General features: G+C 38.8%; 1 protein-coding gene across 6 annotated transcripts in view; it reads left to right on the forward strand.

The window, feature by feature from the left end:
• ROBO2 (roundabout guidance receptor 2) overlaps positions 1–15,290 on the forward strand; it is an 857,210-nt gene that overhangs the window by 693,192 nt on the left and 148,728 nt on the right. For all 6 annotated transcript variants that reach the window (XM_021532362.2, XM_021532365.2, XM_021532367.3 and 3 more), the window contains exon 3: positions 14,501–14,658. In XM_021532362.2, the coding sequence (XP_021388037.2) occupies positions 14,501–14,658 (158 nt within the window). The remainder of the gene's footprint in view (positions 1–14,500; positions 14,659–15,290) is intronic.

The raw sequence follows: 15,290 nt of genomic DNA on the forward strand, positions 1-15,290 counted from the left end.
ATTTCTTCTTTTTTTTTTTTTTTCTCTTCTCAGTGTACCATCCATCTTCTGGCTTATATTTAAAATATATAATTTATTTTTTCTTAATAGAAGAGAATGGAGAGGGCTTTCAGCATTATTTCTTATTTTGCCAGTTACTTATTTTCAGAATTATTTATTTCCATCTTGCTGAGTGTTTGGGAGAAAAGACTTATCTGCTAGTGTGTGCAATAAAGATAAAATGAGAGATTGTTTACTCCTCTAAAAAGACATGTTATTTGTTTTCTTTGAAACAAGTGACAACATGAGATGTAAATTAGTGTAGAAATAGTAATCTCCATCAGAAAAGTTAAATTTATCAAGGAGTATCAAAAGCAAAATTAAGAAATATGACCTGAATTATTGTATTAAACAACAATTTTCAGCCCATATACTGATATCTCACCGAAAAAGTGTGTTGGATTTGTTTTTATAAATTTTATTAAATTAGGCATGATAGAATAGTCATTTGGATCATTGTGTGAAGAACTATAGAAAGTACATAGAGGAGACTGTAAAGCTCAATGAGACTGATCTATTTAAATAATCAGCAAAAGGAGCCAAAGAGGTCTGATGATCCATCTGCATCTGGGATCTGAGATGAGTTAATTGTCCACACTCACCCAGGAAATCTGTGGTAAGCCAGATAACTGACTTTCATTTTGCACATTACAGCATGGTACCATGGAAATGCTGTCCTATTACCTATGATAATTTCAACTGTTGAAATTGCTAAATCTGGTTAGTACTTCACTTTTTTATTTCTTTAGATCATTTTTGTTCTAGTCTGTTATTCTCTACTAATGGTATAGAGCTTGAAAGCTCACAGACCACTTTTCTCTTTTGTTCCCCTTACACTAACATGTCTAATGTGCTGCATCTATATTTAAGTTTAATTGTGTCTTTGGCATGCTAATCAACTTTCGCAAGTCAGAAAAATCCATATTGAGTGCATTGTGATATCTGTACATTAAAGAAAGACTATCTGTTTTATAGAAGTAGAATTACTATTTGAAAGCCATAGAAAAGAACAGTGATTGACATTAAATTAGTACTTCAAGACATCTTAAATGGTGTTGCATTAGACATTTCCTTGAATGACTCAAGGCTTCCAAGTTTTGTTTTTCCCATCTAACAGTCTGGGCTATGTACCCTGGCAAGGTGTGTCAGCTTTTCTATCAGTTTCAGGAGTTAAAATGAAAGTTAGCAAAATATCTTCTACCCTAATGTCACATGGCAAATAAGGGACCCCAGACACTCATTACTGTGAATTACCACATTGATTTTTTTTTTTTCTAAACCAGCACAGGAATTTATTCCAATAGAAAGTTAAAAGAAATCTGATTGGACTTTCATGTTTAGTATAAATCTGTGAACCTCATACCTAACCATAATAATATCCACCATTACAGTACAGGAAATTCTAATCCTGAGGCACATTTTTGGCCAGAATTTTATTACAGGCCAAGTCCAGGACCCAGCTGACCTCTGCTTGGGGATTCTATCATGTGCAAACCTATGACAGCAATAAATTATGAAAATGAGAATAAGGCTGTGCAACTGAAAGGCCTCTGCATAATTCCTGGTTGTCCCTGGTGTTGAAAAAGTGATTGGAGGGATATTATATGACTTAAGAAGTCTGACTTGTAATATATATTGCTGGCAATTTTACCTTATTATTTTGAAACAAGAATTTACCAAAGGCTTTAACTGTTATCTTTTTTTTAATGTCAATTCAGGTATCACTGTTTCTCAGTTCTGTAAACTGCATCAACATGAACACTTCTCCCAGTTGCAAAAAACAACAGGGAGTAAGCAGGAACACAAAATTATTTTTAGAAAATGCATTTTTAATTACTGAGCTGCTTAATTATTGAGCACTACTGAAAATATCCTGTGAACCTCATCACTATGCAAATGTATTCAGTTTTGGAAACAATTAAATGATAATAAAGCATTCTTTTTTCTTTTACAACATATTACTGCAATGAAGCTGTTACCTCTCAGTGTGCATTTTAATGAGTTTTAAGTAACATTTTAATGAGCTCAACATTACCATAAACCCAAGGATTAGACAAAATTGAATTTACTAGGAAAGGGAAAGGGTTCATTAAGAGTTAATTATATAGTTTAAGAAGAAATATAACTCATTTTGTGATGTCACTTCAACCATGAATTCAGCAGTAGATCTATACTTATTAATAGGCGTAGAAATGCCATTATTATATTGACATAAAAACATGGGTTTGCACATTACTGCTCAGGTTTCCAATGAAAGTTTCTGTATTGAAATCCCTGGGTCAACTTTGTTCTTATCCAGTTCATTATTACATCTGAGGAGAAAAAATACCAAGCTTTGTATTGCTAGTTTGTAATTCCACCTACTATTTTTATAAACATCATGAACAGTGAAAGCAAAGTTTAATGGATTTACCATTGCCAGTAGGATCTGAAGGCAGGTTCTGAATAAATGTCTTGGATTTATTATTTTAAAAAGAACTGGTAGGGATTTGAATCCAAACTAGCAGCTCTCCTGACATGCCCACTGTTACAGTGATGAATGGCTGCAGTTCAGGCTCCTGGATGCCCAGAAATCACAGGTAAATTCCCACATAGCAGCTCTGCCTGCATTGAAATTCAAATGTATATTCAGGTGTTGCTGAGATCCTGCATGATGTGTATTTAAAGTGCTCATGTTCAGTAATTTCACCTACACATTGAATTTACTGCTTTGCCAAAGTTGGCATTTCTGTTTAGCAATTTGATAAAGGAGGGAGGGTTGTAGCTCAGTACCCCAGATGTTTGATTATAAAAGAACAACGAAAAAAATCTTAAGCAAAATATTAGTTGTGCTGATTTATTATAGTCTCTTGTTCATAGGATAGCTCTGTCATCTGCTATTTAAAGAGAAATAAATTATTTAATTGATGCCACAGCCTTTTAGTGGGGTGAGAGAAGCCCCTGCAGGTGTTGAAAGCTTTGGTGAGTTTCAGTAAAATGGAGCTGATCTCCTAAACCCTGCTCTTGATGGGGAAAGAACATTCTAGGCAGATGTCTCCTTGAAGGAGAAAAAAATTATAAACTGTGGTCAGCAATTTGACCTGCAGTTCTGTCACTCCTGCTTGAGCCAGACCCAGCAGTGTGTTCCAAGATTGGTAGTTCTGGTCTCTGAGCTTCAAAATGCTAAGGTGAACCTGCAGACCCTCACTGGACAGATGACAGATGATTCCTTGCAACAGAAGTCAGGGTACTGCTGCCATTTGAAAAGGAAGCCTGATTAGTACCTTGCATTGAATAGGTGAAAGGAAGAGCAAAGAACTATTAAGCAAGTAATAAATTCTAGATATGAGAGAAAGAAAACCAAGTGCCGCTGAATATGTGAATATGAGCCACACAGCACAAGACTTGCATTTTTTCAGCAGAAGTGTTTCCATCTCTTCTGAGTTGTTTCCAGCAGACTTGTCTGTTCCTGAGGAAGGAAGGAAGCCCCTGTGAATAGAATTAAGTTGTAAAATCAGACATGTACCAGCTATTGACTGAGCATTGTTTAGTGCCCCATGTCTTCTCCCCCAAAAGCTCACCTCTTTGTGTGAATGTGAGCACAGCCAGGCATGTGGAATTCTTCAGAGAGAAACTGAAAATGTTCTACACCTACATCTGGAATTGTTCAGAAAAGGAGGAGCAGAGCTACAGAGGTCCTCCTCCAGGGAGAGTTTAATTCAATTTGCCTTAATTGAAGCTGCACAAGTGAACTACAGAATGTTTCCAGTTTTCCTGGTCTCAGAGAAATCGCACAGCATGCACTGGTTATATAAGCTATTGCATTTTATATATTCCTTATTCTAAATTCCTTAGTCTGAATATGAGGAAGTGTACTGCATAGTTTAACAGCACATTTTCCTTGCTGGAAAATCTGCTTTTAGTCGTACTATTCTCTCCTGGCCACTTATTTCCTCTGCTTGTAATAGCTTGTCATTCTCACAGTTGTTTATGAATCTGGGCTGTGAACTGGGTCAGTAGAGTGATCTGGGTTAAAGATCTTCAGCAACAGGAGTTGTTGCTTTTCTTTTTTTCCTTTTCTAATTGGCATGGAAGGAAATGTTTGTAGTATTTGGCCTTAAATCTATCCCAGGTGAATACTGTGGTGGAGGCTAAAAATTCCCTCCATCCAATCCTGTCCAGTCTAATAATCTAATCTGCCTGTTTCAATATTGTGCTTTGCCTATCATATGGTGCTTGAATATTTTATCTAGTTGGTATAGCCTCTTGCTTTCCAATGCAATCAAAGTATCTGTATAAATGTGCACAGATTATCTGGTTTTCTGGAAAAAAGGTACTGTGTGTCTATTTAAAATCCGTGCTAAGGAGGGAAACTGGTGACTTAAATGAGCCGGGATGTTTCTGTTTAAACCTGTTTAACATTTAATTGTGGAATGTTGCCTGAGCTGGTGCAGAGTCTTTGTTACACTTGCAGTTAGAATGGAGGTAAAAGGAAGAGGATAGATTGTAAAATGGATTTAGTATTCTAATGTGGGATTAACAGAGGTCTTTCAGACCCTTCAGAGGAATGTGAGCCCTTCATAGGAAAGACTGTGCTTTTCCAGCTGTTGAGTAACTTAAAGGCTGTTTCACAGGCACATCTCAGGTTGCTGCTTTTCTATCATGGGGTGCATAGTTGTGTTGTGCACTTTGTCAGTTTTCTCTCATTTCAAAGGAGTCAGCAGATCTGTGGTTACCCTGACTTCCTCTTGTGCTGAATTGCCAGAGGAATATTCAGCATGAAGGGTTTAGAAGGATGTGGCACATGTGAGGGCTTTATTTTATTACTCTAGTGTCTTGTACTCATCGGGGTTTTTTTATTATGTAAAATTTGTTGTACATGAAATAGTACTTTGGGGCAGTGGTATTAGTTTAAAAAAAAGAAAAAAATTGTTTCACATTTACTGCAAACCCCAACATTATGCTACTGTATTTTTAGAAGTGTGTCTGAGACTAACCCCTCAGTTGAAGGTCATTTGGAGTCGGAGGTACAGCACAGTGTGGCTGGAGGCTGGAGCTGGACATTCAGGTTCTGGGCTCTCTCTGGGTGCTTAAGTTCCCCTTTTGAAATTGTTGCTTCAGGCTATTATGGTTGGTCTTTGCTCCTGCTTGTTTAATTTTCTCTTCTTTCCTCTTGCATCATGTAGTGAATAATAATGAAGGCAATGTGAACTCATGTTATTTTTTGCTTTTGAAAATAAGTGAGAGAGTTAATTTTATATTGTATAGAAGTAATTCCTTGTTCTATTTGAATAGATCAAAACTGCAAAAGGTTACTGGCAAATTACACTAGTTTTTTCTTTATTTTTCATAAAATCTCGAAACTGAGGTTTTCTTGTCATGTCTAGACCATAGAAAACTACTGTTTTATCTAGATGTTTGTGGATTATTTCCTAGTTGAGAGAACTCTTCATCCTAACTACTTCATCCTAAGAGCACTTGAATATAGGTTCTACATATCATGTTGCTCCTTCTGTTTTTAGAGCTCTGGAAACTTAAATTTATTATGCAGAATGATAAAATAACAAGTGACAGCTAAATTATTTTTGCATTTGTCGAGATAATACAGAAAATATGTTCTCTAGCCTTTTTTTGTCCATTGTTAAACTGGAAATAATTTGAGATTCCTTTTTTGAAAGAAGAAGCCAATGACAAAACTTCAAAAACAACCCTAACATAGGAAGAAGAAAGTTTTTATTGTGTTAAGAGATGACAGAGTAGATGCTCTAAAGATCAGTTTCTCTAGGCCATGTATCCTTACTTCTTTAATTTATTGAATGTTATTAATATTGAATTAAAATAATATGCAAATATAAGTGATAGAGGAATTTTAGGAGGTGGGGCTTTGTTGTAAATTCTTTCAGAGGGGGTGCCTGGACATGCCTCAGTAACAACCATGTGAGCACATTTTATGCTTTTCTAGTTTCCATTCTGTATTTGCTGGGACAAATTCTATAAAAAGTGGAAACCATTGAGCCTTTCAGAAGGCTGATGACTGAAAGTCAGGTCCAGAAGGAGATGGCACTGCTGAGCCTATGGGCCATGACATGCCTGTTTGTGGGACAGAGCACATGAGGCCAGCCAGGCTTATGGAGCCTGTTGAAATGGCATCTGGCAAGCACCCCAAAATTAACATGGGGGCAGTTTGCAGGATGGGAAGAGAAGTATTGGAGAAGCAGCAGGTGGCTCCCACTGGTGTTGTGTGTCAGCTGTGGACACATCTCACACTCCATGTCTGATGAAGTGTGGCTGCACGGTCCCCTCGTGCTGGACTTACAAAAGCTTATTGAGGAATACATGCCTTGCTATGTTTGCTCAAATATCTCATTTCCAATCCTGACTTCTGAAGGGAGCAGCACAAAAAAAAATATTCTGTTCACAAAAAACTGAATAGATGAGTTTTAGCTTATAATTAACAGATAGAGATCATGGTTGGGCATGGGGAAATGGAGGATGGATGGAAGAGGATTCCTATGTTGGGCAATGGCCTATTTTGTTTGATGCATTGCCTAATGTGTCTGAAGTATTGCAGTAATGTGGCAGTGCCCCCTGCCAAGTCAGGAAAGCATCCCAGCTGTTGTGTATGTGTTGTGCATGTGTACACAAGAAGTTTATTAGAGGCTATTCACACTTCAGTGGAGCTCTGAGATTGCAGTCTGTATTATATTGGCTAAATGAAGCATGTAACATTCTATATTTCTCATACAAGAAATATTCATTCATTTGTATTCATTTTCATGATTCTCAGCTGCTCTTACTCCTTTGTTTTACTGAGGGCACATGTACATTTTAGGTGTTTTGGCTGGACTCAAACTGGAAGCCCAGGGGACTGATGGAGTTAAAGTGGTTGTAGGAAAACGAGTTTGGAAACAGAAAAAATGCAATTGCTCTATGTTGTCTCAAACTCTAGGTAGCTTCCATTAGGTTGAGCACAGTGCTGCAGGTACCTGGCAGTGCAACTTTTGTACTCATAACAGCAAACCTGTGTGTTAATATACTGTAGTTTCTAAACCTCGCTAATTAAGTCTTCACTTTCTGGTGACTCTTTCTGCTGTACACACAGACTCAAAATGTAGTGTAGTTTCTTGTGTGCTCTTCTCAACCACTCGGTGAAAAGCTTCCACCAGTTTGTATATCAGTAAAGTCTGAGATTTTTTGGATGACATTTCTTTTGAAAATTCTTATGTATTTATAATTCTTTTGAGTTTCTTTTTTTGGTGGGTTGGCAACCAAAGACAAACAGGCAAAGTCCATACTATCCTTTTATAGCAGTAGCCTAGGACATTATGGAGGACTTCCTCTTTTCCTAAATACAATCCTCCCTACTGCATTGTTGGGAGGGAAGCATTGTTGAGGATTTGAAGAGTCTCTAGTGCTTTTGGTGAAATTTGTCCCATATTCCTGCTGTAAAGAAGACATTCTGGCATAAAAGTACCAGAAAATGTGTCAGTTCAATTTTCATGTGGTGTTTCCTTAAGCTGTGTTTGCTTCCACATCTGATATTCGCATTAGTTGGTAAAAAATAAACAAATAATTTCTTTCCTTACATAATGCCCATGATTTTCTGAATATGTAGCCCATTAAAAGTGAAGATCACATAAAAGCTATCTTCAGACCTGAGTTAAACTGCTAAATGTCTGATCCTTGCTCAATTTGAAGACTTACAGCAGACCATGCACTTTTAAAAAGTTCTTTGTCTATAATTATGGTATGAGTTCTTCTAGAAAGTCTCTGAACTTTAAGCAAGTAGTTGGGCTTTCAGTTTCAGTGAAATAAAGCTCCTAGTAATGTGTCTCTTGCTCACATTAGCAATCTGTGCAGTGCATTCATCAAGACTGATTATGCTTTAAGAATAAGAAAAAAGAAATCTGTTCTGTATCCTAGGGAAAATTTTTCAACGTATTACGTTGTATAGCTTTAGATTTCTGAAATTACTTCAATGTGGTCTTCAGGATATTTGCATTCATAAAGAATACTTGGTTATGCTTATTGCTTCCCTTTGCCTTTCTTGACTGTCAAAACATAGTGATGCTTTTGAAGATTTATAGCAGATGGGTAATGAGATTGCTGACTGTTAACTGCAGCATTCAGAATTTGCTTGTGGAAGGAGGTGCGAGTTTAAAAAAGGGAGAAGGTTATTGGGGATTCATTGCAAGGAAGACAGGTGATAGAACTTTGTTTTCAATCAGGAGGGTTAAACATAAATATGTTATGTTCTAAATTAGAAAAATACTCCACTCTTCATGCTATCTAGTAGTCATATAAAATCTTTCAGAAAAAAAATTACGGAGATGTCAGATTGCATTCAGGTGATCACAGTGAATCACAACAAAGGCAAGGAGATTATACAATTTTTCAGTAAGTATATTCAGGCTGTATTGCATATGCTTAATTCAGCCCAAATAGCAGCCTTTAAAAAATCAGAAAGAAATCATAAACTAAAGTCTGCAGTAACTATCACTTGTATACCTGTGTAAATGTGCTAAAGTGAAAGTAGGTCGGCAGTGCCCTTAACTGGGCTAGAAAGATTTCTGACTCCTGGCAGTGTGTGCTGCAAATAAGAAAGGAAAAAGCCCATTTTTTTTCCTGACCTTTGTACAGTCAGCTATTTGGGGTACACCTCAGACTGCAATTTAGAGGAGAGGCAAAAAGCCAGCTATCTCCCACTGACTCCATTTGGAATGTCTCCTTATTTGGAATGTCACTGTCACTTCACCCACCTCAACACTGTAATTCTTTATTCACCTGGATTATATAGTCTGTCTTTAGAAGCAACACTTTTACATTCAGACATTAATGTTCATCATAATTTTTTGTATGTCTATATCTGTGTATATGAACAATTAAAAGTTGTAGAGGATGTGTCAGGGTATTCTCCAATTTTTTGTCTTTACTGAGGCCTGTGAAGCTACCTTGAGCTGCAAGTACTGGGTAAGCACATGAAATACTGAGTGAGAAAAAGGGATGAAGCCGAAGAAAGTTGCTGAATTGGCAAAGAAGATTCTCCTTTTGTTTCTTGATGCATGTATCTCTGTACTCATGGTTACTTTGATTTCTAAGTACCTACTAATCAGACATTGTTGAAGCTGCTAGGCTCTTTGAAAATATCCTAACACCTCTGAAAATGATTCTCATGGACTTGAGGCTTCATTTTACTGAAAATATTTAAGTAATGGTATATTAATTAACATTCATGTCTGATAGGCAGTATCAGTATCAGGTGATAGATAAAAGATGGGAAAAATGGGAGGAAAAATTTATAGCTTCTTATAACATAGTTTTTTTAAAGGTAGCAGATTTTTTCCTAGCTGCAGCTTTTTTCTCTGCACATGCAGAGGGAGCTCAAGAACTCCCTGAGAGTCTTGCCTAGGACTATTGCCAAGTTTGGGTGTTTTTGTTACAATTTTCCTTACAAAATGAGACAGAGACAGTTGCTGAAACAAAGAGGTCAGGCAGCAGCTTCTTCAAACAAAGTCTATTATTATTCTTCACAAGGGAAGTTGTCTGTGACACCTTGGGGTTTTTTCTGTCACCCTGTTTCAGCAGGTAGTGCTGGCTTGCTCAGGGACCATTTCAGCAGATCATACACATTAGTCAAGATCTAAAATACCTCCCTGCACCATATGCTACCTAAAGTATAATAATCCTTTAATCTGTCCACTGCATGACATCTGGGCAGTTATTTGACTTAATAACTCATGTTGATTGTTCATATCAGTATGTATCAGAGGGGGGAAGCACCAAAGTAGTGGAAGAGAAATGAGGATTTAGAAAAATGCCTGTGGGGAAGTGCCTTGGATCAGGGGAGACCTACCTGTGGTGTGTCAGGTGACCAAACCACCTGATGTGGTTGTGTAAAATCTTTATATGAGAGTAATATTATTCTGAGATAAGCACAAAACAGGACAGGAGGGGGAAGATGAGCTACCGGGACCCAAGTTACAGAAGCGCATTAATATTTACTCGATATCTCTTTATACCCTCTAGTCAGCACAACAGATGTAGCTGTGTTTTAAGACATTAGAATTCATTGAAAAAGGCAACAAAGATACTCCTTCCCTCCCTCCTGCCCCCAGTAATTTCAGATGTTCACCATGCACACAGAGGGGGAGGAGGTAGAGAGAGAAGCACTGGTGGGAGAAGAATGCAATTATCCCAAAGCCTCCTGACGGGCATCCACTTCTTCCTTCCAGCTTAGCTGCTCTGACCACAGGCAGGGGGCTCGTGGGACATGGACCAGATTGAAAAAGTGGAAACAGACAGATGGTTATTTGTAATCATCATGTAAATGTAAATCCTATAAAAATGTTTTCTTTCTAAGGGCCTGAAAGCTGGAAAGAAGGATTAAGGCATGGATATCTAGCCTAGAATAATTTTGACCCCGCCACCTTCCCTCCTACCCCATAAACATCGTGCCTTTATCTCCACTTCCTTTAGACAAATTGCTGGAACCTCAGCCGAGGAAATTAATTCGGTTTCCATGTAATTCCCTGAGTTAACAAGCATCGGTTTGACCAAGGCCTGGATTTGGGGCTGAGCTGGCAGGTGCAGGTTAGCAGCTGCCTTGGGAGTGGGGGCTCCTTCTTGCTCCATTCCCCTCATCCCTCGCTCTGGCAGGTGCGTGCTCCACCTGTTTATCCCATTGCTGGATGTGCTCCTTTCCCTGGCTGCACTCCTGGCTACCTGGACATGGCCGTGCAGGGCTTTGCTTGCCTCAAAGACTGCCGTGACTGCTCGCAGACATCTATCTTGTTTGAGCCACAAAGAGACCGATCAAACTTTAATTAACTTCAGTCCGCAGCGCTGTTGTAGGCTGTGTGCACCCTTTAGCTGTTCTTTGCAGCTCTCCAGTCCCCCGGTGCCTTTCCAGACAGCAGGGCTCGGCCATCTGGAAGCTTTTGCCCTTGCAAGGCTTTGCCTTTTGAAACGTGAGGGTGTTTGTGCTGCTGTCAGACTCATGGGGGGAGCAGCCCCTGGGGTACAGCTGTGCTGCGGTCCCAGGGCTGACATGCAGTGTGGGGAGGCCATCTTCCCCTTCGGCACCCCTTGCTTAGTCCTAAAATCACAGAAAGGTTTGGCTTGGAAGGGTCTTAAAGATCACTCAGTATCCCATGGGCAGGGACACCTTTCCTAGACCAAGTCACTCAGAGCTCCACCCAGACTGGCCTTGAACATTTTCAGGGATGGGGCATCCAGGACTTCTTTGGCCTCACCACCCTCACAGTAAGGAATGTGAGGTAACATCCAAAAATGTAGGGAAACACCCATGCGAGCATGAAGGGAACTGTCTGTAAAATTGGAAAAAAGCAAAGCAAGAACATCTAAGAAAGAATGAGGAAGAGAAGGCTGGCGGCAACATAGTGATGCTTGTATTGAATTTTTAAAACACTAGATTTTGTGCCCTGCCAAAAAGGCCCTGAGGATGGCTGGCTTCTCATGTGAACAAAAGCCTTTTGCCTGTGTGTGGAGAGGGTGGTCTGCTCAGGCACACTAACAGTTATTTGGAAGTACCCAGCAATTGAGGATAATTGGCTGAGGAATATTCTGCAGCTCTCAATCATTTTTCTGTTTTCACAGATGGTTGTACCATTAGGTATGGTGAGTGCACCAAGATGTGCTGAAACTTTTCCATTTACTGTGCTAGTACGTGTGAACTCAACTTCCAGCTGATGGTTCTTCCTTCTGTGGCTTCCTGTGCCACTCCAGGAGGACAGCCAAGCTCACCAGCTCTGCCCTCCTCTTCCCTGCTCCCTCTCTCATATTTGGATGTTCTGGGGTGACTGGGCTGATCAAATTAACGTCTGTGCTTTATTTCATTGTTGTTAGATTGCATTAAAATACTGAATCACAGGAATGGCTACACAAGCTCTTTGCTCTTTACCTTGTTTTTCTCTCTGCTTTGATTCTTCTTTTTTCCCCTTCCTTTACCTGGCTTTTTCTGTTTTTTGTTTTCCTAAAGTTAGTCCTCCCTCTCTTCCTCTAAGAGTTATTTTCTCACTTTAATTTATATTTCATGCACTTTTCTCTTATCTTTGCTTTTCTGTCTCTGCTTTATTTTTCTCTATTTCTTTTTTCTCCAACCTTTTTTTTCCCCTCCAAAACACAGAATGTTTTAGATGGAAATGGTGAGATATACTTATTCAAAATTCAGGTATGTGCTGAGGTACAGAGCAAGATTAAGCAAAGCCTGTAGCATCAATTTTGTCTTCTATTCAAGCCAGTTTTGCAGTGTGACTTTGGGTAAAAGAACGTGATAAAATCAAATCACCTCTTAGCCTCATATTCTGAGGCTGATTGGAACCTTACACAGTTGCTGGGATGATTCAGAGGAAGTTAATGTAATTTGCTGTGTATCATTGCAAGAACCTGTGTTTGTCAGGTTCATATAGCAGTGTGAAATGTTCAAGGAAAATGCTTTCCTTAATATTGCTGCCAGGAGTTAGGAGTCAGGAATATAAAGCCATTATGTGGTGGAATCTGCTGATTTTTCTGGGGATTTTCCACTAATGGATTTGCACTGAAGTTCTGTAATTACAAGTAGAACCAAGCCAATAAAAATAATATATATTTTGTGTGTAATAATATTAGCAGAAATTAATTTTTATCTATTTACCATTTATAGAAATATGGACATAGCCTTGTGTAGGAGTACTTTTTCTTCCTGTGTATCATGGGGATCACAGAGACTGAAGCTGCTTTCCTACAAACCATGTTTTTGTAAGGCTTTTTTCTGGTTCTTTCCCTGACATCCCCATGATATTGACTTTCTTGGCTTTCCAAAGTGTTGTATTGCCAATAGTCAGCAGCCCATGATCTTCATCATACTAATTCTGTGCTCTGCATTGCATAAGTTACTTTTTCCACTTGATCTTGAAGTTGTATTAATTCCATTTATGCCAATTTGGTTATTGCTAATCAGAAGGTTTTTATTATGCAGAAATCTTTGGGGATTGAGGTATTTGTTGTCTATTGGGTGTGTCACCTAAGAAGACTATGAGTTCTTGCCAGAGCTGTATTTGTTGCCAGCTGCCTCCTGTCACTTTTATTTTATGTTTCAAGAGCGAGACCTAAATAGTCACTCTTTTTGTGTGTGTGTGTGTTAGAAAAGGAATTATCTTCCAATTAATTCTCTCCTTCCTCTGGGATCTACCTGTGTATCCCAAAATGGAGAACAATAAAAGTTACTTCCATGTCATTTCGAGTGCCAGATATATACAGTCCACTCACCTCAGACTATTCAGAGACCAATTCTTGTATGTATCAATCATATTTTTCTTCTGGCTTATTACAGAAGAGAAAAATATTCAGTTCCAAATGTTAAAATGGGGCACGTTTTATTAACTTTGAAAGCAGTAAATTATCTCTGCTTATGAAATGAGACTGAGCAATTTCTGCTGAACTCTTCCTGACTTGCCCCTGCACTAGGATACAGTGTTTTCTAATTTCTCAGAGGGCCCTGGTTCCATTAAGGGCGAGAACTGTTTTAAAACTGTAATGAAAGCCATGCGTCGCTGAAATTCAAGGAGGGGCAATGCCCTAAATTCTATTTCAGTAGCTCATCTAGAGCTATTTTCAGTTTTATGTTTATAAGAATGTCAATTAACCTAGAGACTAGGACATACATGGAAGAATAAGGATGAAGTGGATATCATTCTAACACACTGAAGCCAGCTAGTTGGACCTAATCCTTTACAAAGCTTGATTTACATAAGAAGTTGGCCTGTGTTGCCTAATTTAGATCTCAAACAGCTTGGTGATTTAAATGCTTTTTCTTTTCAATGTAGTGGGATAGGGCTGGTCAAGGTGGCAAAAGTATTAGAACTAAAAATATAGAAGGAAGAAATAAATATGCTGGAAATACATTACTACCAGTTTTATTTCTCTGACAGCTTTCAGAATTGGTGACCATTTTAGCATGTATGTGCCAGAAATACAATAATAACAGTAATAATGGCAATGCCCTTAGCCAAGGTGTAACTGCAGTTCAGTATTAGTTCTGCCCCTTTTTTACCTTGTGCTGGAATGGGAGACCCAGACAAGGCAGATACTCAGCAGGTTGTTTCCTGTCATGAAAAGAATTCAACATCCAACCTGCAGAGCTGCTTTTGTCATGATGGAAAGTGATGCTGTCAAGGTTAAGAGGAGTAATGGGTGCTACACATCTCTGTAACTTAAATACAGAGCAGTGTTCTTATCTGGAAAGAAAAAAAGAAGGGAGAACAAAAGCCCTGTATGTGAAGTCTGCCTCCACTGGATGAAAGGGCACATCTGCCCAGTTTCATTTTTGAGATTTTTGCAGTCAATATAAGCAAAGTCATCCACTAATAATGGTTGAGACTTGTTTATTTAATAGTATGTATTTCTACATTTTTTTTTCCTCCACTTACAATGTCATCACTTCTGTTATTTTTTTTTGTCCTCTTCCCTTCATTTATTTCTCTAGTGCTACGGGATGACTTCCGCCAAAACCCCACGGATGTGGTGGTGGCAGCTGGAGAGCCTGCAATACTGGAGTGCCAGCCACCTCGAGGGCACCCCGAGCCCACCATCTACTGGAAGAAAGACAAAGTCCGCATTGACGACAGAGAGGAGCGGATCAGTGTGAGTACAGCTCAGTCAGGTGGATTTTTATCTCTGGACACGGGGCCCACAGCTGGGTGCAGCAGAATTTACACAGCTTTATAGCCTTGCACACAGAAATTTGTTGTTATTCTTGGCAGTTTGCCTCTCTGAGCTTTCCCAAATGAGGGGGTCAGGCTGTTTATTGTTCCTAGTCTGGATCTCCAGCTTGAGCTTCTTTGAGAGTTGGTTTGTAAATCTAGTGTTATGGAGGTCCATTAGAGCTGGAGATTCAGTCATGGAAGGTGCTCAGAAGGACTTAGTGGATGTCTTTGACCAGTTTGGTTTTACCTTTTCTACATCTCAGTTTTCCAAACAGAGAATATCAGAGGTGTTTATAAGTAAATTCAGTCAAATCTATGAGGTGCACAAATAATACCTGGGAAAAAACCCAACATCTTAGAATGATATCAATAAAGTTATAGTTATTGTGGTAATCTGGATGTGTTTAAATGTAGGCTGAAGTCATACTCTAAAGAATTATGGTTCCTGAAAAGGAATAAATGTTGAGCAAATGAGTAACACTGGTTGAGTTCTGTGGCCGTTCATTTCTTGCACTGAATGAAAAAGGATCCAGCAGAAATATTGAACTTAGCAAGTGATTAGAGATAAAT

This window comes from Lonchura striata, chromosome 2 (genome assembly GCF_046129695.1).
Source record: "Lonchura striata isolate bLonStr1 chromosome 2, bLonStr1.mat, whole genome shotgun sequence".
Taxonomy (NCBI): Eukaryota; Metazoa; Chordata; class Aves; order Passeriformes; family Estrildidae; genus Lonchura; species Lonchura striata.